Below are 27,685 nucleotides of genomic sequence, written 5' to 3'. Positions count from 1 at the left end.
TCCTTCCTGTGCCAATTTCTCCCAGTGCTGGCCTTTTATTCTTCTCTTCATTTTCGGGTGGAGGAGCAGACTGCACCTCGTGCACCATGGGGTTAACCCAAAGCCAAAGCCACAGCCACAGCCCAAGCCCAGCGCCACCTACGCTCGATCGCGATGATGCTCCACGGATCCACATGGAGCCATGGAGATTGAGAATCGGGATCTCGAGTGGTGCATGCGACAAATATTTCAACACACAGGCCCGCCGCTCCGCTCGCTATTCTAATAGACCGATTTGTCAGGGATCAGATTACATGCCTGCTGACGCCCACATCCGGTGGAGGTCTCTTGGCCAGAAAGCTCGGCCAAAGTGTTGAATGAATGTTAGAGCCGAGACTGTGAATGAACATATTTCACTAGCTCACGCGGCGGGGGAGTTGAAACGCCACAGAAAAATGGTTGAGAAAATTTCATTACAAAATGCTGTGGGGTAAACCAATGGAGTCACAGCTTTTCTCGGTGGGAAAGATCGGTGATATTGAGGTGTTGAGGTTTTCGAGGAAATCTTGTATATCTTGTATGAGACCCAGAAATTAATTATAATTGCAGCATAATAAGGAGCATAGAACCATTGGAAACATATCAACATTCATTTTGTTTAGATATTTATAACTTATTTTAAAGTTTAGTAGAGAAACGTTGCTGAACTCCAGAGTGAAGTCCACCTTCATGACCACAGCCCATTCAGATGATCCCATGAGCATCCCCTCTGTTGGGCTACCACATGGCTGCCTCCCTTGGCGCATTGTTTATGGTTAATCTTTATCAATTTAAAGAAATATCTTTGTTTCGACATTTGCACATAAACAGCGTAAAAAACTTTTTGAACAAAGCCCGCAAGTGGCCGCCAATCTCAGCGATCCGCTGCCCAATCCAATTCCAATCCGATTTCGAGCCGAGGCGATTCGCCAGGCTCCAGTGTCAGTGGCGTCTCCAACGGAAGCAAAACCACAGGGGGTGGGCGTGGTGGCGGCGTCGTCTACCCCCGTCCCCATCGAAAAGAGGCTCCAAAGAGACACCTTGGCCAATGTCTACAGACAGAATCTTTTCGGCTGGCATCCCAGGAGGACCGAGCTGACAACAAGAAGCACCAAAAAGCACAATTTTAATGAGAATATATTTTGTGAAGTGGTCAAATGACAGCGGGCTCAACATTGTTCTGCCAACGGAACGGAGAGGGAAGAAATAATATTCCGTGAATTATGAAATGTAGGAGGTGGATCCTTAACGAAGCACCCCGAAGAAAATGTCGTTCACACAGCGTGAAATGTTTCTGAAAATGCCATCACCGAAGCCCCAAAGATCTGGAGAACTCCCCCCCGCTGTTGGGTGATGACTACTACCAGCCAACTACTACTGTGGCTACCCGCGAAATGTATTGGGGAATCGACCCGGTGGAGTCCCCAAAAACCCATTCCCATCCGCATCCCATTCGACCATTTATATGGTCATCAATAAAAATAAATCAAAGCGCATTTTTAGAAACCTCTCAAAAATAAAATGGAAAAATAAAAGGTCACAAGATTTTGGCTTTGAACCGCAGCTGAAGACAAAGAAGTTCGAGGCTATATCTGCGAATCCCTATATGGAAATTACGTACAGATGCCAAACCAACTCAGTCACACTTGGCTTAGGATTCTGAGTCTGGGTTGGAGGTGAAGTCTGGTTATTGCGAATCCTTGGCGCGTTTGCAAAAACAAACATTCATTCACATATGCCAAACATCGCTACCGGATTATATGAGGAATATAATGCCAACTGTGACGGCTGTCCGTGGTGTTTTTGTTTCGCCTTTTTGAGATCTGAGGATCATCTTTACCACTTGGCACTCTTGGGGCGTCTTGTTAACATATCAACATCATGTCGCACTCTCGTTTGTTCAGTTTCCCTTTCTTTTCACCCCCTGTCTGGACACTCGTATGGATATATACAACCCTCCTCCCCTCCCATCATATTGCCTTTTTTACGATTATTATTATTTTTACCGCTGCGACGGGATTCACACGAAGGCGCCTGCTCATTTTTATATATACATATATGTTTTTTTTTTTTGTTGGTTTCGGTGCTGCCTTTTTGTGCGCCTCCTTTTATTTATTTCGCTTATGGCTTTGCAGCTAATTGGGAATTATTTTTATGCATGAATTGTGTAAAGAAATTGGTAATCATTTGTTGAGCGTAAGCCATGACAGCGGCGACAGCGGCCTGCTGCTGGGTTTAAAGCCTGTCCCAAGGCGAGAGCAGATGAGCTAAAGCGCCATCTACAGGGGAATTTCAGAGGATTTTGGCCGAGAGTTAGACAGCTGCTCCTTGAAGAGCCATCCGCATCCAAGTGCCAGCCAGACAGAACTCAGCTGTCACTTAAGAATTCTTAATCAGCAGAAGACTCGCTTAAATGTCCTGAGTGGCTCCCTCTACAGAGGTAATACAAAACAGATGGAGTACATAGCTAACTTTGAAAGTGTGTGAGTTTCTCCTTTCTGAACAATCCATCAAGGTATCAACCCACCTCCACTCAGTGAGTAATACCCATTTCCGCAACGGCAACCGCAGATCTCGTTTCACACATCATTACAAAATGGGTTCAACCGCAGTGTCAGAAGACAACGCCGGAACTACGATTTGTTTGACTTTCAATAAGCTCGGCACACACAACATCACACACGTGAACTCTTGGGAAAATTGATATTTCGCATTAGCGACAGCAACCACTACAAAGGTAATGACAATGAAAAGGTGTCAAAGTCGGGCCGACCAGGTGCGTGGGACTCTCGGGGAATGCTGCACATCAGATGCAAGCTGACTGGCTAGCTGGCCCTGGGAAACTCAAATCCAATACGAAGATTGGAGGACTGACCAACTGCTGAGGGGAAACCGAGTCCGAAACTGCAGCATTGAACCATTAAGACAAATGGGCTGGCATTCAAAGGCAAAGCAAAATGCTGGCAAACAAAGCAAAGCTCGAAAGACAAATGAGCCGGTGGCTTGGGGCACTCACACAATGTGTTGACACGCTTTTTGCCGCTCAGGAGAGTGCGAGTATCGCGCAGATACAAAGATACACAGGTACACCGATGCCGATACAGATGCGGCGACAATTTGTCAGCTCGACAAATAGCCGATGTACGTGAGCGAGCAAACCGTACGTGAACTGGGTGACAGAATCTTCAATCTTCTCAAAAATAAAGAAATGCGATTATGCAACCCAAACATTTGTCTAGGAATTTCATCGATTTGTTGTGACCACCAGGGATATAAAAAATAAAAACAGAGAAAGACGGCAGAGAAGCCCGATATCAATCTTGATCTTGATTTCAGTTCGGCGCCTCTTTGATGGAAGCGGCCAAACAAATTCCTTTCGAGCTTTGGCTACACGACACCATGCCGGTATCCGACCTCAATGTGCGCTGAATTGTGTAAACAAGCTGACTCCAAACATACTCGGCATCATCAATTTCCAGAGCAGATCAGCGCACTGGAGACTGCAGATCCCGGCAGATCGGAGTGGAGAGCGGCGTCGGGTCTTATTGGAAATTATCATAGCAGAGCATCTGAGTTATGCCCTATGCCGTCTCATCGTCGTCGTCTTTGCAGTTCGCAGTTGTCGTTGTCCTGCCGATAATCAGACGCGCTTGGTGGCTCCGATTCTGAGTCGCGACACTGAGAGAAAAATTACGAAACGAAATATTAAGCGAAATGTCACCTAACCATCTGTACATTTCACAAGATTAATAGGGCTAGAAAAGGCCTTTGCTTTTAGAGCAACTAGCGCCCAACGGTGGGCCAAGTCGATAATACTTTAAGCGACTCATTAAAACCGCTTTAAATATTTCCTCGTATGGAAAACCACTATTCAATTGGCTCGGTTTGGATAGTTTTTTCTCTATGTGGACTCTCTCGCCTGATTCCCATTCTGACGACTCCTGGCTGGAGCGACTCCACATGCATCGCAGTTGGAATATTTCAAGCGAAATCTGGCCAATGCGGTATCGATTGACTTGGCGACTTGGTACCGATCTGGATCTCTTTTGCATTGGCCCGGGGTTTGGGCCTTTGGCTGCTTTTTAGCTGCTTTGGCTGCTGCGTTTGCGGCCTTTCAACAAATTGACTCGACGATAATTGAAACTGACATGTGACTAATCTGCACCGAAGACTGCTCAGCTCCGTCTGCTCCTTCAGCCCCAGAAGAAACTGGTTGGTTGTTTGGACGCTTGTCTTTTGGCCTTCTTTTTCCGACTTTTTTTCGGTTTATTTTTTGCCCGTTGCCGGTTGACAATCGGGCACTGTACTTTGCGCCATAAATTTTCCAACTGTTTCTCACTCAAGTCCGGGGCCGGCTACTTTGTTGGACACAATTTTCGATTCGATTCGATTCGATTGCCTAACATGCGGGCTGGATATATATTTCCACACACACTCCACAGTGTGTGCATGTGGGTGGCGTGGCTCAGCGGCGCGTTATAGAAAATGTTACTTTTGATTATTATTTATGCGACATGATGAAGCGACGCCTCGCTCGCTTCCAGTCCCGTTTCCCATTTCCAGTCGCGATCGATGGCCGGAGCGTGAAAACAATAATGATGTGGGAGGGTGGCGGCTAGGTAGATAGATAGATGGATGGATCGTTCGCTGGATGGAGAAAGTGTCACCCGATAGATCACCAAGTGACGGCGATGATGTAAAGCTCCTAACTTAGATTCGTGATCAAGCTGCTTTTTGTTCTTTGGAGTATGTATTAATGGTTTAGAAAGATTCTTTCTAAAGCAAACCCTTCTCTTATGTGGTAATCTTCTACCTTAACTAGCCAAAGCCTCAAATTCACAGACTCTTTCTATCTATTCCCTTAATTAAACTGACTCATGCTAAATTTTCCGTTTGTCAGCGTTACCCGCGATTTTGTCGCTCTGCAAAAGTGGGTATATCCCCAGTTTTTGGCAACACCCACCGAAGAAAGCTCTTATCTCCTCGCTATTTATGTGCCTTTTGGCCATGCCTCACTACAGTTTCATGGGAATCTAATGGCCATTCGTCACTTGCCTTTCGAGTGGAGTGGACCATAAAGTAATTTCGATAGCCAGCGAAATAATCATGCGAAAAGCACGAATCGTAATACAATTCCAGTAGTTTTTCCATATACATCTGTGTCATATAAAGCTTGTGCGCCTGCTGTCCGATAAAACATTTATGGGGGCCCATAGGTACTGAGAAATTTAGATTTTCTTAGATCTTGTCCGCCCGCGAAAACTCGGCGATAGCACTTATCACCTACCGACCAGCTTTCGACAGCTGGTCACTTGGCACACTTAACAAACCGAATTAGTGACCGATAATGGTCACTTAGTTAAATGATCGCAAATGATTGCAAAATAAATGATTGCTAGCTAGAAGAGGGGTCCAAAGATGAGATAAAGTTCGGTGGGGTGACTTCGAGTGGGGCAAGGGGAGCTGAGTTGGGGTAGGAATCCGAGATAGGGGTTTGGGGGATCGACACATTTCGGGTATTGCTCAGGTTGATTCTTCAGAGAGTCAGCGTTAACTTTTATATATTTGATAGCATCGAGCGCCATAAATTTTGAGACAAATTTCCGAAATACTTGTGACAGCTTTTATTTAGGCGGAATACCCTCACCAAAGGAAAGGACACTTTATGTCAACGAGGATTTTGTGAACTGGTATGAAGGGGTTACAAAAATATTATATATTTTAGATGTTACCCAACACGGCTACTGTTGAGTTATGGAGGCTACCCATTGTTGTATCAAATTTAATTGATGAAGTACTCAGTCTTCATGAAATTTAATTAACCATCAAATAAAACATTATTAGATCATTAAATATTCGACTTGCTTGGAGGTTTTTGAGCCCTCTGTCTCTCTTCTTTAAAGTTTTTCTTTTTTTGGCAAAAGGAACGCCACCATAAAGATAAACTCTAACATGCTTTATACATCATTAAACATTCCTGCACAGTCGTCGCTCTTTTTATTGGCTGCTCTGGAGTCGCGGCCTTCCCTTCTTCCCTTCCCTTCCACAGCTCCTCCCACCCTACACCATAGCCGCCCACATACCCGCCACCCCCTCCGGACCCATGGAGGATCCATTTTGGGGAGAGCTTGCGAGGTTGAGGTGGCTTTGGCGCAAGCTCTTTTTCAGGTGATTTATACATGACAGGGCGGGTTTGGGGCTTTAGGGGCTTCGGGCTCTGTGCCCCTTTTATTCCCCCTTTACTTATCGTTAAAGTGGCGTGCCAAAGCTACACGAGACCCGATAAATGTCACTGATATTTAATTAAGTCTGGTCGACCAGGAGTCCAGAACAGGCAGGTTGGAAGGGGGAGGTCACCTAAATGGTATAGCTGACTTGCATGCCAAAACCCACTAGGGTGGCTCGATTCGAATTTAAGTATAATGAGTAATTATTAAATATCTTAAATAATATTCATTCAAGGAATCCAATTTATTCTGACCAATTTCAGTTATAAGCTATGGAAATTTTTAATAGTCCGCCATGAGCCACCCTAGCACACATATATTTGTCAGGCTATTCCGCTCATCCAAATCAATCGTAAATGCTTGAATCCGTAACTGAAACAAAGCCAAAACTTTTAATTTTATTATGCCCAATAGCCCCACCGCCCGATTCGGTTCACCCGTTCCACATTCCAGCTCCAATGACTCAGAAGATCAGCCGTAAAACCGACTAATTTATAAGCCAATATACCCAAAGGGCCGGGAATCGGAATCGGTGGAAAAAAGTATCTCAAGAATCTCCGCTACCGCTGCACGCGCCATAAATATGTGTTAAGTATGCCTTATATCGAAAACTTGTGTTCATAACAATTTAATTTTGCTTTTGTTTCCACCAGCCGAAGAACAACAATGACAAGAAAACGAGGCTACAAGAAATCGGGCAGCGGAACCAAAAACCGAAAAAAGGGGAAAAGTAAAGATTGTCGCGTGTCCAAGACAAGACGACGACAGCACTGCCAAGTCGCCGATATTCCGAGCTGGAAGGGAAGTGGATCGCTGCGGATCGGGATCGAATCTCCAGCGACAACAAGACGACAGAGTCGTGCTAATGGGAATAGTATGTAAACGGATGTTTTAATGTCCAAAAAGTAAACTGCGAAAATACAGCAACAGCAACAACTTAAAAATCGTTCGGTTTTTAGCTGGGCAAAAAATTCGAAATACAAAAAAAAAACCCCAACGTATCGATCGACCGAAGTGAGTGAACATTATAAACACCTACGAGAATTCTTCGCTGGCTGATACACAAGTTTTCGAAGCCCCCAGAGTTGAAAACGCGTACAAATTGCTTTGGGAAAGTGGTGACAAGCTCCTCGATCGCCAACATCAACGACGAAGAAAAAAAAAATTCAAAATGATATACAAAGTAATGAATGAATGAGTGCTGAAAGTGGAGAGGATCATTCGGTAGATGGACCAAGACTCATTGTTTACTAATCCAAGCTATAAGACATGGGATGTTTGGTTTTATAGGGACACCAAAAAATTTAATGAAAGATATCTCAAATTGGCTTGAAAATTATGCTTATCTTATTAAAGAAAGGGTATTTCGAGTCCTATATCCATATCCATGCAACTGGGGCAGCAAAATGTCGTCCTACAAATTAGCAAAAATTCCAAAAATGTTTGCCAGTCTGCAAGGAAACTCCTCCTTCGCATTTTAAGATCTTTTGAGTGTGTGGGTTTGATTCAATCATTTCATGGATGCTATCAACAATACACTTCTATCTTCTTGCTCCTTCGGCTTAGTAGAATTAATAATGAGCTACAGTTGATAATAGTCATAAAGCTAATTATAAGTAATCATCAGCATATTTCATTTCAACCTTAATATTAAATAGTCAATACTGTTTTGTTGGTCTTAGTTTACTAAAGGTGACTTAAGTGTGTTTTTAATGGAACAATAACCCCAAGAATTTCGCTGATAATATCGCTTGTGTAGGGCAGAAAGAGCAGGGCTAAAATAAAGCTGAGCAAGGAGCCCGGTCAAGCTCGATCGGACCAATCGACTTAAACTGGACAGGGAAGTGAGCCCAGCTCCCTCCATTTGCATCCGTCTCTTTCTTGTGGCGTACGCCCGTCTCTTTCGCTCCGTCTGGAGTCCGCGCCCATTCATGTCATCAAGCGTGGTAAAACATGCAACGTGCCATTAGCCTGGGCGATGGGACACAGCCCCGCCGAGGAGCTGAAGGAACTGAGGGAACCCAACCGAAAACCCAACTGAACGGCCGGCAAAATCGAATTCCTTGTTAGATGCATTCCGACAAGTTGTTTCCTGACACCTCGCCAGCAAAATACACTCATAAGCAGCCGGCAGTCTAGGTGTTGGCCGCGATTTTACGACTGCGTAAGGGGGACCAACCAACCAGCCATCCAACCATCCAGCCATCCAACGATCCAGCGATAGCTTGACAAGAGTTTATGAAACGAGCCACAGTCGTCGCCCGTTTTATATGGGCCGTAAGTTGACAGGCAACTGGACACGGCTGCAGCTACAGTAATACCTCCCTCACGCGAACTTTAAATAGTTGTAACTATCCTTGAAGCATCTCTCATGCTCCTCAATGTCATGATGTTTTAGAATAAGCTCTTAAAAATACTTTCTCATATTTACTAATAAATCTTCATAGGTAGAATGATTACTGTAATCAAGAGATCAGTGGTTCGGCGGTTGTCCATAGGGTCCGGTTGGTGAATCACTATCCTCTGCACAGAGTTGCGGTTGCCCCTCTAGTGAGGTTGAATTAATTATGAAACTTAAGCGCAGTCGCTGCCGCTTGCAATTTGTTTTAATCGCACATAGCTAGGCGCATTTATAATCGATTAGGTTGCCAATAGTTGACCCCCCACCGGGCGAGGGGTGTGGTGAAATGTGTGTCAGTGTGGAATCGTTAAATTGTTTAGTTTTATGCTAATCCAATGGGTTTTATTCATTTAGTCATTCGTCTGGAGTCGTCGTCGCCAGCTGATCGAATTTTAATTGCGGTCTTTTCCCGCTTATTAATCCCAAATCAAAACGCCATCCATAATCCCACCCGCTTGGCTACTGATTTAAGTTCGACTCGATCTGCTTAATTAGCCATTGATTTGTTTGCTTCCCGACTTAAATATGTAAATTCGTATCGGCCAGCATGACTAATAGGCCTAAATGGGTCGCATCAGCTGCCGGTTTCTTATCAGCCTGGGACCATCGGACTATATTATGTTATCTACGCTCATCGGTGGCATAACTCAAAATGGGGGAATTTTCCAGGGAGTAGCTAAGAAAATATATATTTAAATTTAATAATATTGGAAACTCAGACTTCACCTTGTGGAGAAAGTTCCCACAGAGGTTTCTTCGCAATGAACCTTAACTTTGATCTAATTAATAATAGAGCAACCCAAAGATATAACACTTGCCACCGCGTCAAGTAACTCCTATCCCAAATTTCGGATCGGTGAGGGCACATGATTTAAGTGGGAAGCCCGTCCAGACGCAGACACATTTAATCTCAATCATAACTTTGTTGTGAACACCGTGTGGCACTGAGGGCTCCCAAGTAAAATTCCCAGAAATCAATCAGACAGCGACTGGTGGCTTTCGGTAGCATAGCCAACGGTCCCCAGCTCCAAAAAGGAAACCCATGGGCAGTCAGTCATAAGTTGTGTCTGTTTTTATTCTGGGCCCTTCTTATTTTGGGTTTGCGGGGCGCTGCCGCGCTGAATAAACGCATAAATCTGAAAGCCACAAATTGTAACATTGGCTGTAATAAATGCCGCGATCCGCCCACCATTTGCTCATGGGTTAAGGCAGAAGCAGCCGCGCTAATCGAGAACGAGGGTTAAGTTAAGGGGAACTGCGGTGCGGGCAGCCAGCGGACAGACATCTTGGAATTTTCGACAGTTTCTTAGCCCTGAGCCTTTGAAAATTCACACGGGCCTAAACACAAAATAAACAAAATGTTGTGCCCGCAACGGCAGCACCGCAACGGCAGTCAGGATCAGCCTCTCGGGCTTTCTGACCCTCGGTATCCCGAGCCCAAAGATCCCGAGCCATATTGTCTTAATGCGCCGTGCCCTGTTGCCGCCCCCTTCGTGTTGCCTGTGGACCGGTAACCCGCAGTCCGCAGTCCGCAGCCCCCAACCCCTCAGCCGTAACCCCCAACCCCAGTGCACCAACGCCCAACCGTTGCCCCAATTAGTCCGATCTGCTTCTGATACGCGCGCCGAAAACGTCGAAATCTTCTCCTGACCCTGGGCCAATGGGTTCAGCCTAGAGATGGTAAGCAGCCATACCAAGGTTCCATTGGGGGTATATAAGAATTAGTCACAATATAATTTGCAAAACAAGTAAAACATTATTGTTAAGTTTTATAAGTCCACTTGAATAATTTGGATACTTCTTTTTTCTGGAGCTTTACTTTTTCACGATTTTTTTTAGATAGTTCCAGGTCCAGGTTGACCCCTCACGCGCCCATCTCGAATTTATCGGAAGACGAGCGCAGTCTTTCACTCTCTCTTCCCCCGCTACACATATTTCTCGACCTTTTGACAATTTAATAATAGGTCTTCGGTGAGTTGTACTCGCTGGCCAAATGACGGACTACAATGTGGCCCGGTCCACATCCACGTCCGCGTCCACGGATTGTGGCCACTCCGATGTGTGTGCGCCCACCACATTTCGTAGAAATCCGTGGCGACCTCTGGTCCACCAGCCATCTGCCCCAGCCCCTTTCATCTCGGAATCCTACCTATATGGCATGGTAGCTCCCTTTCGTTTTCGATGGGCGTTAAAATTGGGCTGATCACGTTCCTGCACGCCGTTCACTTAGGTAGCCGTTTATATCTGCGTGTAATCCGAGTTCCAAATCCCAATACTAGCACTCAAAAAAATGACTGCTCACTTAGGATATTGAATTTAAAAAGGCTAAAACAAGAAGTGCCTTTAAAATGCTGGAAGATCTTAATCGTAGCCTAGGATCCACTTATTTCTCTCTGTGTATACTTCACAGATCTTGCTGCATCATCCAAAGCGTCGGCGTTAGACTTTCTCAGTTGTCTGTTTTTGGGCCTGGGTTTACGTTAACCATGGGTTTTGCGAACTTTTGAGCCAATAGACAGACCGACTGACTGAATGATTCCGTCTATGGCTTTTGATTTTGATAAACGCTGCTAAATTGTGGCAAATTAAATTATTAAACAACATTTTTTTCCGTTGCCTTTTTGGCGTCTGGGCTTGGTTTTGTTTTCGTTTTTGGCTCCATTTGATTTGGGGACGCTGCAAATTGTTGCAAATTATTTTTGGCCTTGTCTAAGTTTGGCTATATGGCTATATGGGACGTGATCGGATCTGTGGGCCGTTCGTACGGCCATTTGCAGTTAGTTGGATCGATTTAAGCCGCAATTTGAGCCACTTTGATGTGTGGTCGAAAGGGAAGCCGAGCGGGGACCAACGTGTCATTAAATAAATAGTGGGGGAGGCTTACAGTAAATGCTCAAGTCAGTCAATGAACTTGTTCTCAGGGTTCTTGGCGAATTCTTTAAAAACCTGGGAGATTTAGTTAATTTTTTTAAATCATTATAAAGACTTTTTATTAGCCCAATATATGTTGGCTTTAAAGAGACTGAATCAAGCCATAAACTACTTGCCCACCGAATTATTTCCGAACATGACACATGCAACTTTGGACATAATCACGATTACTTTCGCAATTACCTGTCTTCGGCTCACTTTCCCCAGCATTCTTATGAAATGCCATTGACTAATGATTCAGTTGACCATAAAACAAAAACCTTCGCAAACCAGTTCCGCGACGTATTAAGCGTTTCGGCCGCTTATCCGCACAAGATCCCCTCTTCTGGGTTAAGGCCTGACAAATTTGCTGACAAATTCAAGGCAGCAACAGCCGCAAAGCTGCCAGCCATCAATCAAACCATTAAAAAGAATGCACCGCAAAATGAGTCAAGTCAACGCCACCTACTAAAATCCGCTGGCTGACAAAGGAGGGTCCCCAAAAAACCCAAAAGCAGACTCGGTTCGGAATTGGGGTGTTTACAGTGAAATAAAATGCGAGTCAATCTGATGAGTTCGATTTTGAATAAACATAACAATGTAAAGCATAGATACTTATCATTACAATCTTTGCTTGAGTACTAACTGCTCGTAACCAAATGAAATGACAATGCATTTTTCTCTCTGTAAGAAGGCATTCCCCCAAAAGAGATTGGCGAAATTATCAGCAAACATGTTGATTGTTATTGATCAGCGCTGTTGATTAAAACGACGGGATCCCGAGTTGCCTTTTAATTCTCGATTTCAGATGGGTTCGGGATCGGCATGGGACATCGGATATTTCTGGCCTGGGTGGCCGTCAAAGCGACACTATGTCGCCTGTCAAAATTCTTAATCAAATACGCGGCGGAATGTCATCATTATGCATAAGAGGGAGCCTCCATGGAGCCTCCGCTTCGGCTCCTTCTTTCTGAAGACCGCCGCTTTGGCAAAGACATTTACCATTACACGGCCGGCGGTTTTGTGGAGCTGGGGAGGGGCTTCTGCCACCTTTCCTAGGCCCCTTTGCCACTTGGCAGACGGCCAACAACGTTTGCGCCACATTTACTTCACGCGTCGTCGTCCTCTCAAGTCAAAAGGCTCTCCCTTCTGTGACATTTTAATCGCATTTGCAGAAACTCAGTGAGCAATCCACCTTTGAGGGGGAATCGGTAAGAAATGAGCCCATAAAATAGTAGCACATTTAAATACACTAAACGCGGAGAGTGCACAAAGCTTCACTGATTAAAAACAGCCTGGTTTAGTTATATCAAGTTTAGAGGATTGTCTATACCTAAGACTTAAATAAATAAAGTAAATTGTGTGAATTAACTCTGAGCACTTAAGCCTTTTTATTTCAACAATGCCCTATAAATTGTCACTTACAGGAAACTTGATCTATTGATTCAGTCAAGAAGAGTCTATACCCATTTCCATAGACATAATATCCTCTATGGAAACTGCAACTTCCACTCTACGACTGTCATTAAAATAGAGGATTGCGAAAACGCGCGACTCGCACACGCATTTTACGAGTCAGCGGCAATCCGCAAGATCTCAATCCCAATCGCCCCTCGGTTCTTTCTTCAGGCTCACCCAGGTGTATTTTCAGGCCCACTGTGACAAAGGATACACTCAACAAAATTGCAACTATAAAAACGATTTTCAATTATTGCAAGATTTATGACATACTTGTACCAATTGCTATTAGCAAGATATAAAATGATTATTGATGTATAACAAAGTTGTTTGCCAAGTTACAGACTATAAGTTTTTCTCAGTGCACTCAGGGCCTCCTTGTGAAGCTGAGAAGCCCGATTCCAATTCCGATTCCGATTCCGATCCTGAGACCGAGACTGAGCCCGAGTCTGATGATAGCTTACTTAGTGACCGCGACTCCGTGTGTGTGTAATGTACGAAGCGGATTTCTGCAGGCCGCGTCGCCTTATTTAGGAGATCGTGATAAAAGTTGGAAGTCGCGTTGATTTATGTCAACGCATGGTCTCCGGCACTCCGCCGCAAGAATCCCTCAGCTGGAGGAGTGGAGGAGCGGAGAATGCCAGGGTCTCATTGAATTTAAGTGCCAAATTAGGAGCAATATTGATGCACAATTGCCGGCTATTCAGTTCTCCAGGGCTGTGCTCCGGGGATCTTGGCATCTTGGGATCTTCGCATCCCTTAGATTGTCAACCGAACTGAAGTGAGCTGTCACGTTTGCGGTCTGCTTATGTCAGCTTCAGCTGCAACCGGCTGCAGTCGCTCAGATTTTGCGGCCCGGCTCGAATCGCCCGCCTTTAAGCCCTTTAAAATGTGTTGTTATGATCGGGCGGCGGCGATAAGTTTGCCTTCAGATGGCAATGAAGCTGCAGCCAAGTCCACCAAGTCGCCAACTCGGAGTCGGAGCTGCAGTTGGAGCCGCAATCGCAATCTGGCAGCCTTGCCACAGACTCTAAAGTTACGCGGCATTGGGTTTTAGGTTCTGGCTTTCGATGCAAATCATTTTACGTGTTGGCGACATTAAGCGCGAAATGACCCCGTTATCCCACTTGTCATCATCACTTCATAAATTAATGCTAACCGAGAAGGTAGCCAGTAGACAACGGAGACCAGTCAGTGGGCTTTTGAATTATTTTCCAGGGCCAGGATGCCCAAAGGGGGCATCGCGAAAGCAGAAGGGCACAAAGAAAAATATTGGATCACTATAAATTTCTATTTGAATCAACTGATGATATACAAGCTAAAGTTTCACATGTATTTTCCGATAAGCCGCATTCATATATTCCTTTGACCCACATCAAAATTGATGTGTAACCTTTTTGGTTGTGAGTAGGACTTTGTTACCAAAGTTTTTGTTCTATTCCTTGGCTGTGAAGCTCGCCTCCTTTCGTCGCCCCTGCAATTGGCCTCAAATTTGTGCAGACAAATTGGTGCCTGGGTGCCTTGGACTTGGCCAAAACGAAACCGAGCCAACTGCAGATCCAGCTCCAGCTCCAACTGCAACTCCAACTCCAGTGAGACACTCGGTCTGGGACTGCGTCTTTTGGGCGTGTGTGCTCCGCTTTGCGATTACGATCACTTTTAGATCCAATATATCAGGGGCGCGCTGACGTCGTACATTGGACGACAATTGATATAAGTTGTGGTGAAAAGTTTAGTGGCATTCAACGATTGCTTTGCTAGATTAAAAGCGACAGGCAGCCAGTTGGAACTGGGACTGGAAATGGGGAATGGGAACGGGAACGGGAATGGGAACGGGACTGGGCAGTGAACATGGATCGGGAGATTGGCTGGAGATCTGGTCCTGGCCCAGGACCGGGATCTGAAGCCTTGGCCGGCCACAAATCTTTTTAGGCTCGGCCACAATCACAATGCCAAGTAAGACAAACCAAGAAAAGCAAAAAACAAAAAATGCGGAACAAAAATAAATAAATAAAGGAAAATAAGTTAAGGAGCAGGCAGACAAGTCAGCAGACAAATAGCCGCGACTTTTTGTACGTGCCGCTTTGGAATCCGTTCGGTTATATGTATGTACATTGTACATATATATCTCGGTATATGCATATACTGCCTCTGAGGGTGTAGATTGCTCATATAGAGTGCCTTGCTCCCAGCACTTTATGGTAGTTGGGATCTTTTAATTGCAGATACAGCAGCCGCCACAGGAGCGGCCGCCCGTTAGCCGTAAAAAGCTGAATTATGCGATCCTACGTGACGACAATCCGCTGAAGCATTCCAATACGTCGCACTGATCCTATCGGTAGTACGTATGTACGTATATGGCCAGACCCACTGTCACTTATTACGTGTAAATTAGGGGAATTCTCAGATCGAAGACTGGATTCCCTTTTACCCGTATGGCGTATTATAATATATGTAGTTATATCAGTTGTATATTCCTTCGGTTACACTCTATATGATAGAGTATATCAGTTGTTTATCAGCAAATGACATCTAATGAGTTAGACACAGTCGCTTAACGGGTCCCAAAGCCTGAAACCGAGTGCCGAAAGGTCTGAGCTGGAATCTGCTGCTGAGGTTGCTGTTCAGGTTGCCCAGATGTATCTGCTGCTGACTCGTCGCACCTTCGAGATTAGTTTTTGATCGGTTGGCGGAGACGGAGACGGTAACCTGTTGCCAAATATCTCGCTTAGATGGGACTGCGCAGACTCGGTTAGAAATTTGAGTGAGTCAGTGGGCTGAGAAAACCTGGTGTTTCTGGTAGCCACTCAGCGGCTATGAAGAGTGGTGAATCAGGCCATAAAAGAAATCTGCATTTGCACTTAAAAAAACCACGATTGCCACTAGTTAAGAAACGGAAATGCTGATTGCGCTACCGAAGAGTTGAATCAGTTTTGGGCCTGGCCAAAAAGATGACCCAAATTGATGGGAATGCATTAGCTTATTTTATATAAGAAGGCCAAAATGTCAGTTTGCATCTTTCATTTTAAGTATATTGTACATATGTATATGTATATATCTTAGTTGGGTGCAAGTGGGTGGGCAGTGGCTCGCCCCTGAGCATTTGCGATATGGGATGGGATCGGCTTGGTTTAGTCCATATTTTGGCTGGGCAACGGGTCCAAGCCAATGTGCGGCCAACAAAGTCAGCGGGTGACGGCGCACACAGCGGGCCTCCTCCGTTTGGGCCTCCTTTTGGCCGGGATTTGACTCTGAATGTGACTCCGATACCACCGATACTGACTCCTTTGCGCTGCCATCCGAAGTCCAACTGCGTGGCCGTCGTCCTTTGGCCGGCGGAGGTGGAAACAGTTTAGGTTAATGCCATAAGCAGCAGCAGGAAGCGGCGGATGCAGCAGCCCGTCCAGCGGTTAGCTGGAAAACCACACGTGCCTCGGAAGGCGACCACATGCCGCTCCACAGCGGAGGTCAAAATAATAGAAGTGCCACCGAGAAATGCGAGACCAATCGCAAGTGCGCGTAAGTTGCGAAAAATCGCTGTTCGTTGGGGCCATAAAACCGATGTGTGGCGCAAATATTTGCAGCAGTTTCAATAGTCATCAAAAATTGAGGAACTCTTTAAATAAAAAACTATATATTAGTTCAGTGCCATTCGTTTTAAGCAGAACCATTGCATCGAAGTGGAAGTTTTAGCCAGTTTTGTTGAGCCCCTGCGAGGCTCTACCTATTGTTATGGCCACTTTTGTACCTGCCGAGATAACCACAGGCCGCATTCCGACCACAGGCCCTATATCTATATGTCTATATGTCCTGGCCCACACTCGCCACAGTAGCTGTTGCAGCATTCGTTTCGCATTTGGAAACGCTTTCATTATGTGCAACTCGCCGTGGGTTTGGTATGGTATTCGTATGCATCCGTATCGGTGGTATCTGTTCTCTCCCTTTTCCGAGATCCTGCCGCGTAGGGCTAACATTTAAATTTGTGGAAAATCGAACCCGAAATCGGAGTGAGAGGACTCCTCGCGGGGCAAATGTTACGGCTTATCAAAACATAGTCAATATTTAATTAACACGAACGCAGCGGGCCGAAGGGAACTGGGAATTTCGAACTTGAGAAATGATTTATGATCGCATGTGAAATTATATGCCCCGCTCCCTTCGCCCACGGTATTTACCAATTGTGCGAGCCGACAAAGGAGCAGTTGGTCTTAATAGTTTGCTTAATTGTCGGTAAATAGTTAACCTAAATGCTCGGCAAACGTACCGATGAATTGATTATCGCATCCCTCACAGGTACAGTGGGTTCTCGCAAAGGGGAGATACCACCAGCCACACACCGGAGGTGAGAAGTTCCCTCCGCACACACCGCACCGTACACCCACGTGCTGCAGATAAGGGTTTGATTAAATGTATAGGAAGACAGTAATTATAACTAAATTTGGATATATTTCATAAGTTCATTTAACAGTTGTAGGAAATTAGGGTGAGAAGGTAAGAAAACCAATTTTGAACAAAGATCGAAGTTTAAAACAAACTTAATCCATTAATGTAACAGATTTTTTAGTACATAGAATTTCTATTTCCATATCCTATTACAACTATATACTCATAGCAGTAATGTGCAAGCGTGATTTTAAATAGATAAAAGATACTTAATTTGTCAAGTGTCAGATGTTGAAAAACATTGCAATTACGCTATAAACTGTCAAAAGTACACAACAAACATGGAAATTACTGTAAGCTGTCAGCTAACTAATGTTATTTGTTGTTTAATAGTTGCAATTAATTGGCGCCATCACTTAGCTACCTAACTGCATAGTTAAACAAATACAATTGTCGTCTCTTTTTCCCCCATTTAAAACACAAGGTTGGGTTTTGAATTGAATTTTCTTTTAATAGTATAAATATATTTATTTAATTACTTATTGCTTCGCCATTTAACTCTAGGATCAATTACAAGTTGCGGTACACCGTTTTAGCTGATTTATTCGAGGCAAATAAAACAGAAATTGTCCAGTAAAAAGGATGCCATTATTAGGTAATTCATTTTTATTATAAATAGCGGAAAAACATTTACAATCTTATTGCCGGGCACTTAAAAGAAGGAAACAAAAACAAAAAACATTTTTCTCATTATTTTTCGTTAATTTTCGCAAAATTTTCGCTTTTCTTTTCATTCTATTTATTTAAAATTTAAACTTAAACAAAACAATCGCATATCGTAAATATTTATTTAATAATTGTTTTTATTATTATTATTAATTATTATTAATTTTATGTAATACATTTTCAACGTGTTTTTTCTTTCGATTTTAAAATACAAATACTTATGACGTAAGTGTGTGGGTGTTTGTTTTTGATTTTTTGCATTTTAAATATTATTATTAAATTGTAATTAATTTTTATTATTCATAAAATATAGCGAGAGTGTGTGTATGTATGTAAATCGGTAATATGTTTTAAGGCAAGATAATTGCAGCTGATAGTTGTCGCATGTTGCATGCTGCATGTTGCTGGCGTGTCGCATGTTGCATGCTGCATGTTGCTGGTGTGCTGCTCTGTGTGTTGCTGTTGTTGCCTGCACTTTTAAAAGCCCAAGAAGCAGTGGCTTAATTGCACTTTCGCTGGCAGCACGTGCAACACATGTGAGAAAGCCAGCAGCAACATGTTGCTGTTGTGTTGCATGTGTTGTTGTTAGTTGGGATTTCTGTTGATTTCTGCTGTTGCTGGTGTGTTGATGTGGGTGGGATGCTTGTAGAATTGAATGGATTTCTTCTAGATGTTGCAAGTTGCTGGTTGCAACTCAGTTTTCGGTTAGTTAGGCTGGGTAGAGATGTTAAATCTGCATCTTAAAGCGAAGAGCGGTGGACTTCTACAGATTTGGCACCTTTAAGAGCTGCACTTTATTGTTCACTGCACTTGGGGATGTTGCAGGTTCTCAGCTATTAGATGTTGCAAGTTGCAGGCTGCCTAAGGGGGCTGCCTTCATCACTTTCCGAAGCAGCCACGCCCACAAGTGTCCATGTGAAGATTTCTGGAAATATTATTGAAAATATGGAGGCTGCTGTTGCAATGTGCGTTGCAACTGTTGCAACCGTTGCCACTGCTGCATATGCTGCAACTGCTGCTGTTGTGCTGCGCCTGCGCAACATCTGCATATGTGTGTTTGTCTGCTGTTGATGGGGGCGTGGCAAGTGCATTGTATAGACCAGATAACCGAATAGATTGAAAACCAACACCTGAACGTAGCATTCCGTTCACTATAATCGCTTGTCGTGGCTGTAGATTGCATCTAGTGGTTTAAGCAATGTTGCAGTTGCTGCTGTTGCAGGTATTTATATGTTTAGAGAGTGGTGCATGAAGAAGTAGGCGGTGTGTGTTGCAGTTGCCTCATCAGATCCCATTCATTCATTATGTGTGTGTAAGATATAGCTGTGATATTGCGTGCTGTTGTTGGTGCTGCGGTGCTTAGATATCGGTTTTACTTTATATATTGCTCTGTGTGTGGTTTTATATATATTTATATATATGTTTATGTGGTATTTTAGCTTATCGCCAAACACACTGACTACATCTACAAATAGAAGAGAGAGAAACAGAGAAATAGAGAATAATTCGTGATGTAGCAAGTAAGTTACAATTATTCATGGAAATACTAGCAAAGCGTTTCACACTGTCAAAAATAAATATATATACGGTCTTTCATGGCTATTAAGGTTTTTTTTTGGGGTTGAGCTGATAATGTGATTGAGCTTTTATCAATCAAATGGAGCTTTTCATTTGAGTATATCTATATTTTCTGATTGGTAGGAAATAATTTATCTACTGAGAGCTATAATATAAACACTGGTTGACTGTAACCTGTCGGATTAGAAGTAAATTACAATTTACTTGAATAATTCACTTGCATAAACTACTGTGCATTGTAAATTTAATTCTAATATATTCCAGGGGGCTTTAACTTTCCCCAGTTATCTGTATTTCTGAGTTAAACTCATTAAATCTTGTAAGTAGCTTATCTCATTGGGGATTTTCTAGGTGCAAATATAATAATATCTTTCAAAGTAAACTTTCCCTAGTTCTGGAATTTCCTTATAGATTTCGTATAACCATCACCAATAAATATAACCGATTTCAAATAATTATAGTTAGCTTAATCCATGCATTGTATTCCTTTACATATGTATATGTACACGCGGAAATTCATAATCATATTGGATCTAATCAGTTTGACCCATATTGGCTGATATGATCAATGGTATCGAATTTCGTATAATCAATTATATATTTCACTGTATTCTTAAGAATGCCATCATTTTATGAATAAATACAAGTTTTTGGCTACTCTGTGAACTTCAAGTGAAGTTAGAAAACACATATATACTAAGCTAAGCTAACCATGTGGAGATCAATCCGAAAAGTTTTCTGTGCGCTGGAGATGGAATGTATGTATGTATGGATAGGAATCTGGGAACTTGGGAACTTAGGATCTGCATGGTTGGTGGCTTACCTGTGCTGGCGCAGATTGTCCCGCTGCTTGAAGTACTTGCCGCACACCTCGCACGAATAGGTGATCTCGGGGGACTTGTGGGTGCGCTCGTGGATCATCAGGTTGTACGGCTTGGTGAATCGCCGCTGGCAGTACTTGCAAATGAACTCGCACTTCGGACGCATCTTGCGGCGGAAATCGGACCGGCAGTCATCGTTGTCGATTCGCATTACAGCAAACATTTTGACAGGCGGTATGTGTACTGGTGCCCGGCGTTTGAGGTTGAGTGCTTGAGTGGGGTGCTCGAAGTGCGGCGATGTGGCGCTGCTCGGGGCTCTCCCGGCCGGGTGCTCCCGCTCTCGTCAAATGGGGATTCGTGTGTGGCTGACTCCCGCCTTTCCGGCCTCTCTAGCGCGCTCTTTGGCTCGGCAATGGGGCTTTTCCACTCAATGGGGTCTATTTTCTCGCCTCTAATCGCTATCTGTTCAGATAACACCGCGCTTAATTGCTGCCTTCTTGGCTGATTGGTCGGTGAAGAGCGGCAACGTCGCTTCCTCTACCACTTTCCCCTGTCCTGGCGGCTTTATCTTTTTGGCCCGTATATCGCTGCTCCGTGATTTCGCCTCTCCGCCCCCTTCTCGTTTGCCACGGGTGACCAGTAGGTGGTGTTGCGTTTCGGTGGGCGTTATTTATTTCTCCTCTCCGCCGACGTTTAGGTTTGGCTTTTAGTTTATGGCGCACTTTAAGGCAGACACCTAAAACAGAGGGAGACGCAAGGTTTAAATGAAGTTAGCAACGCCTGCGACAACTTTTATGGGTCAATAAATTTCAAGCAGAATATACAGAATATATACATATACATATTCATATGTAAATTTCCCTGCTTATATCTAAACAGTTGCGGTCATACTGATAGCAAGGCAAGTTCGAGATCTTAATTTAATAATATTTTTAAAATACTATATCTATATAATTAATTTGGGAATTTATAGTGCCAAACAGTCGCATACCAATTTAAGTAACATTTCGTTGAGATAATCCCAAGTTACATCGTAAGTACACAGTTAACCTATTGAATTAAGCTTCTGTTGGTAAACAATTCAACTAATTTATGGATAAGCCGAAGTGCCATTATTTTGACCACAACTGCGTACATATTATATCCACAAATAAGTCAAGATCACGCAACATGAAATCGCCCATGACTCATTAAAGGCAACCGAATCCGCACCTCGGACGCGGTGTTGACATTTACAAATCACCCCGACGTCCAGACAACTGTTTTTCACAGTTGCTAACCTTCGGCGGGCTTTATAATGATTTGTCTTCAACGACACCAACGATTGTTCACCGTTGTCTCTGGGTGTACATATATACATTTTCTCTCAAAGCTTTGCGAAGTTCATTGACGGAAGAGCACTGTACCTACTTCCGCAAACACAGATATTCCATTAGTGGGCCATCACAAGGCCGAAGAATTGGTATTTGAACACCAACTTTCTTTACATCCTACTAAAAAGTTATGGAACAAACTCTAAGATACTTCTCTGATAAGATATATATGAAGGGATACCGTGAGCTTAAATGCTGAAACCTTAATAAAACCATTTGGAAAGGGACTCCTGCCAGACAAAAAAGACACCGCATAACAATTTCAACGAAGTTATGACCATAAATACCCAAGTTCCCATGGTCGGTTTGCATTTCTAAATTAAGTGAGTCATCTTTGGCAGCCTTCGGCAATTCCCCCGCAGCGTTATGGCCAAGTACAGTTGCCAAATTCCGCCTGTTTTTGGCCACTTCATTAAGGTGGCGCTGTAACAAGTTTATTTTTAATTGGCGCCTTGCGTAGCCGATCGAAATTTATGCCCATCGATGTTACCCATTCCCCACCCGCCCGCGCGGTAGTTAACAACTGTTATTTTTTATGTAATTTTATTTTTGTCATTTCGGCGCCGCTGGATCTCCGGCTTCTTTCCCCGGCCTTTTCTTTTCGGGATATATATTTCCCAGATTTACTGGCCTTTTTGTTTCGCCCGGCGTATTCGGGAATTTTTCTGCGCGAAACAAAAGCCAGCGCTGACTGGTAGCGACAAGCGTCTCGGCAAGACCCGATTTCGATATTTATTTATATGTTATGGTGCTTTCAGCTCGCAGCTGGAACACTTTTGGGACTGGCAATGGGAATCGAGATTCGGATTCGGATTCGGAATGGGATTGGGATTGGGAATCGGAATGGTAATGGGAATGGGTATGGATGTGGAAACGGGTTCGCTCTGGGTATCGGCGGTCGGGGAGCTAACGTTGACAACAAAAGGCAAACGTCACAGCGGGTGCTGCACCGGCCGCAGACGGTACGTAGTTATTGTCATTATAACATTAATGCCCACTAAACATATTCAAATTATAACACTGAGTCGCGCTCGAGTCCTGCACTCAGAGAAAATACGTGTCGGTGTACTAAAAAGTAAAAAGTAACCACCTAATTTAATCTATACTTTTAAGACGCTCCTTTAAAAGGAAGATAATAGTTAAAGCAAGTAATAATTATCACTTATCTAACAACTTTCAAACACTTTGATACCCTGCTTTCGCCCAGTGGGTGAGGTGCACGGGTTCGGGCCTGGGTCGCTGATCGCATTGGTCATGTCTGGCGGGAGACTGGTACTCGGCTGAGATCGGCTCAAAGGCCTGGCCAAAAGAGACTCCTCCAATGTTAATTTGTGTACACAATGTGGCGTCACATTGGCATTTTAACGCCGTTAATCATGCGACACAGGGCGCCTGCATAAGGCCATCCATTCGATATGGATTCTTTGGGTCCGGGTCTCTCCGCCTCGATCGGTCTCGCATTTGGCCATGCTTTGCTTTGGATTTGGACTCGGACTCGCATTTGGACGTGGACTTGTATTAAGTTTGTCTCTGGGAGCGTGGGCCTAAGTGGAGCACCATTAGCCACGGGTTGCTCTCCGGGGTTAAGCACTCTATTTGGCCATTTGCTGGATGCGTCGAATGACGATGGAATTGTCTGCAGTCTTGGGAAGGGGCAAAGGGGCGGGGAGACCTTCGAGAACAGTGAAATTTGAGCTGACAATTGAGTGAGCCCATCAATTTGGATGGTGAAGTTAGCTGGGCTGGGGCATTCCACTGGCAGAAGGTCTATCTATATTGGTAAAGTCAATCTCATTATATTAACTCAACAAAACTGAGAGAGATGCTTTTCCAATCTTTAGATCTAGTTCGTAAATCTTTCTAATCCGTTGAAAATCCAAGCAAAACAATCATCCGAATCCATCTAAGAACCTGTGCAAAGTCATGGCAAATCCAAACGGGCGTTACTTGGCACCTTCTTCGATACCGGACTTTAAACGGTCTCCAACTGTTAGTATTTGGCAACTGGACATTGCAATCCGCTTATGCGAAAAACGAACACCCACAGAAACGGAGGGAAAACTGCCCAAATATTGTATAATAAACTGTTGTCCAACGCAAAGATAATCCCATTAATCCGCACTGAAAATAATTAGTGTTGTGCACACACACACAGTTTTTGGACAGGAAGGTTGAAATGTGAAGATCTGAAAATCTGGAGATCTCTGGGAGATCTTCTGCACAGCATGATCCTGACTCTGGACTTTGGGTTTCCGTGTGAAGGGCATGCGAAAGGCGTTAATGCTGCGTGAAATTAGATTTGCAGCGATGGGAAAGAGAAATAAAATGGCAAACTGCACACAGAGAGTGAGATTATATATGGCCAGATTTCTGGTAAGAGAAGTAAGTGCGTCGGGGGCTTCCACGAAACTCGAGTCGCCTCGAGAGTTACAGTTTAACACCCCGAGATAAATGTGTAGCGGTATGGGCGATAACAGGCTCAAAACTGGGTCCAAAAAAAGGGCTCAAAGCAGTGACACACACGTCGCAGGACGTGGGATATGGTCGAAAGCGATTACCACACTTCTTTCACCTCGCACCGTGGTCATCCCTTTATTTTTTGTAGGAGGCGGACAGTGAGTTGGCAAGGTGCCATTAAAAATTACAACCGAAAAGTGAAAAGAAGAAACCGAAGCGAGAAAAAATGACAATAAAAGGACATAAGGCTGTGAAGACAAAGGCACCGAAGTCCATTTGATACGAATCTAATTGTGCTAATGGCGCAGAATTCCCGGGAAAAACACCCACACACACGAGGTCCTGGCCTGACAACAGAACCAATAAGTCGGTGGAAACAATTAGGATGTGTGGCACTGCCACTTCAGCGCGAACAAAGGAATACCTTCGTAACCCCAAACACAAACACACCACAAGATACAAAGATACAATGCGGCAAGGTATGAGCGATCTTCCCTAGATCCATCGCAAATCGGATGGGAATTTCGTGGCCGAAGCAAGTCGATTTCGGACGCTTCTCACCTTCAGTCTGTAAGATATGACAGTTGCTCAAAAGTCGGCGCAGATTAGCTGCCAGCTGAGCCCATTTACCGTAATCGCTTAGCTAATTAGACTCTAATTGATGGAGCGCAGCGGGAGGTCCAGGCGAGGTCAAAGATCAGACAGACGGGAAAGAAATGGTCGCGAGGAAAGCGGTAAGAATTCCAAAAGGTCACAAAGCAAAGAGCACGGAAATCGAAGAAAACGTCTGACAACAACTTCAGTATAACTATGTTAAACGAATTTGCCTATATAATAAATGTTAGTCTTACTTCTGGAAAGTTCCCCTGGAATATGGGTTCTGAGTTCTCCGTTTTCCCACCAGATTCATTGGAATTTTCGCACAAGTGCCAAATCTTAGGTATTTCAAAGTAACTGACTTTGACGCAACTTTTTGAACATCTGTTGTTGGCTTGAGCCGTACTCATTGGTATTTCATAATCCAATGAAAAAAGCACAACTCCATGACTCATAGGCAAAAAACTTGTACCAAAACGGCTGATGATGATATGCCAAACATTCTTGGCGATGATTTGCCGTGTTTTGTGCGTCCGCGATCAACCTTCGACAAACTAGGCTTTTGTCCAATCAAAGAAGTTTCTTAATGCTGACTCACTTCTCAGCTTCTATTCTTTCGATTTGAAAAAATGCCGACGGCTTTAAGAGTTTTCAATGCCTAGACAATTTTAATGAAAAACGAACTTTTTAAAATTAAATATAAAAACTATTATTTGTTCTGAAGAAAGCTCAAACGTTTTTTAGACCAAGTTCAAAAGAAAATATTATTTAATAGTTTTCTTTTCGAAAATTAATGCGAATTTTTTGATGATACAAATTTTTCATTACGGAAATTCATAACACATTTGTACCATACAACGAGAGATCAATAAACTCGGATGTATTTAAAGTAGATCACCCATTTTGGGGAATTCGTGTCAAGAGTTGCGGGTAAAAACTTTTTACAGTCCAATAGGGAAATATTCGGACTTGGCGTCCGCCATTTTTGCAAATGGCGACACTTTCTCACGCACACAGAGGCCGAAAAGCTCCGTTGGCCACACGCATGCCATATTAGACGCATCGCCCCTCTCCCTCTGGCACACTGAAGACCCGAAGTGAGGGGACCGGGCAGAAAGAGAGGGCGATACACGCACCCGTGTTACGTGTGGGGTTTACTTCTTCTTTTCTTTGCTCAGTTTTCAGTTGTCCAATGAAAGCGGCGTAAAACTGGTAGCGAAACAAGTGTGGAATGGGGAAGAACGACGAGCAAAAGAACACGAAGAACGCCATTGAAGAGAGGGGCTGATGAAAGACTTACCCAATGGGATGCACTGGAGTTACGCGTTCTTCGGACTCGAGTAGAAGCTAACCGATTTCTTTAGCTGAGTTTCGTGCGATTTTCGTATGTCCGCAGAATGGATAGATCGATTTGTATCTCTTTTGAAGGTACTCGCGAAGGAAATGTTACTGATGTTGTTACTGATACTGTTACTGATGAGAGGGAACTATATACGCACGCTCGAGCGGCACAAAGTTGAATGAATGAATGCTACTAATAACTGAAAGAAATAGTAGTCGCCTCTGCCGCCGTCCTCTGTCGGCGTCGCTGCCGGCGTCGCTGCTGGCAAGTTGAGGAAGCGAGATCATCGCTCTGTCCCTGTCTGTTACTCAATTCGGTGGCACTGTGTGAGTGTGTGTAAGTGTGTGTGAGTCATCCGAAGAGAAACGAAGCAAAACGAAGACCGGTAGCCGAAGCTACTGCTCATGCGCAGCGCTCGCTAGCCATCCCTTTCGCTCGCCCTAAGTTCTTATGCGTAAGTACAGAAGCTGGCAAACGGAAGCCACAAAATGGCGTCTCTTCTAACGGAAGCCAAGCGTAAAAGCCACAAAATGGCGTCACTTACCTATTGCGAAAGCACGAAATACCGTTTGCTATTTGGCAAGACACAAATAATATGCGATTTCTGTTTGGTAGCACTGTGTTGGGTAATATTATTAATAAAATATATTTCACTTCCGAACGCTTCTGTGCGCGAGAGTCAACTGCAAAGTTACGATCGAAAACTTCAGCTTGATGGGTTGAACTTTTTCTGTTTTCCTTTTTTTTTTGGTTACCCTCTTTTTTACAGCCCTCTCTCGGTTAGCTGTCCCTTTCCCACCCACTGTTTCAGTCGCGACGAACGAGTTTTGAGTGTTTCAGCTGATTGGTCGGAGGAAAATGAGCTAAAGAGCGAGCTGAGAAAACTGGAGAGTGAGCGAGCGAGAGAAGGCTACCTGAGTTGAGTGGTTTTGAAGGCGTTACCTGAGTTGACTGTTAATTAAGCTTAAGTAAGCCAACATTTCAATTAAGTTTAGGCGATTAATGAGTGAAAGGTGTGCTGGAAAATGCGGGCTGTAATAAGCCAGCGATTTCTTTGGATTTTCTCGGACTTCCTCTCTGTCTTTCTAGCTGCTGTTTGGTTAAAAAGGTAACTTTCTTTCACTTATACCTGTGCATATTTTTATAGATGTGGGCGTGGCTTTGGGCGGCGCTCTGTCTGTCCCACTCTTTCGCGCCCTCTCGCTCGCTCACCCCCTTTTTAACTGCTTCTTAACCCGTTTTGCGAGCGAGCGAGAGGCCAAATATAAAAACCAGTGGCAGAGCAGAGCAACCGTATTACGCAGTGCTCAATTTTTAGTGTATTTATCTTCTTTTTTTCTGGAGCTCCATTTTGTTTTCAGGGCCTGGGAAACTTTTTTCTCGCATTTCCTTTG

The 27,685-nt window shown here is 44.0% G+C and overlaps 1 protein-coding gene across 3 annotated transcripts; it reads right to left on the bottom strand.

Annotated features, from left to right (window-relative positions):
- Positions 1–17,882: 17,882 nt before the first annotated feature.
- LOC6730885 (protein drumstick) lies at positions 17,883–27,006 on the bottom strand. 3 transcript variants are annotated; one of them, XM_016179485.3, is made up of 3 exons: positions 26,836–27,006; positions 20,525–21,258; positions 17,883–19,048 (listed from the first exon to the last, which is right to left on the bottom strand). In XM_016179485.3, the coding sequence occupies exons 2-3, from the start codon at positions 20,743–20,745 to the stop codon at positions 19,003–19,005; spliced, it is 267 nt and encodes an 88-aa protein (XP_016023312.1). In that variant the 5' UTR covers positions 20,746–21,258; positions 26,836–27,006; the 3' UTR covers positions 17,883–19,002. The 3 variants fall into 3 exon arrangements, with proteins under 3 accessions (XP_016023312.1, XP_016023313.1, XP_016023310.1); XM_016179486.3 differs by lacking the exon at positions 26,836–27,006 and adding an exon at positions 26,250–26,511; XM_016179483.3 differs by lacking the exon at positions 26,836–27,006 and adding an exon at positions 26,250–26,509 and having other exon boundaries at positions 17,883–19,588.
- Positions 27,007–27,685: the final 679 nt, after the last annotated feature.

The sequence above is a fragment of the Drosophila simulans genome, chromosome 2L (assembly GCF_016746395.2).
Source record: "Drosophila simulans strain w501 chromosome 2L, Prin_Dsim_3.1, whole genome shotgun sequence".
Classification (NCBI taxonomy): Eukaryota; Metazoa; Arthropoda; class Insecta; order Diptera; family Drosophilidae; genus Drosophila; species Drosophila simulans.
Note: the sequence above shows the minus strand (reverse complement) of the source record. Positions and strands in the feature narration are given on the sequence as shown.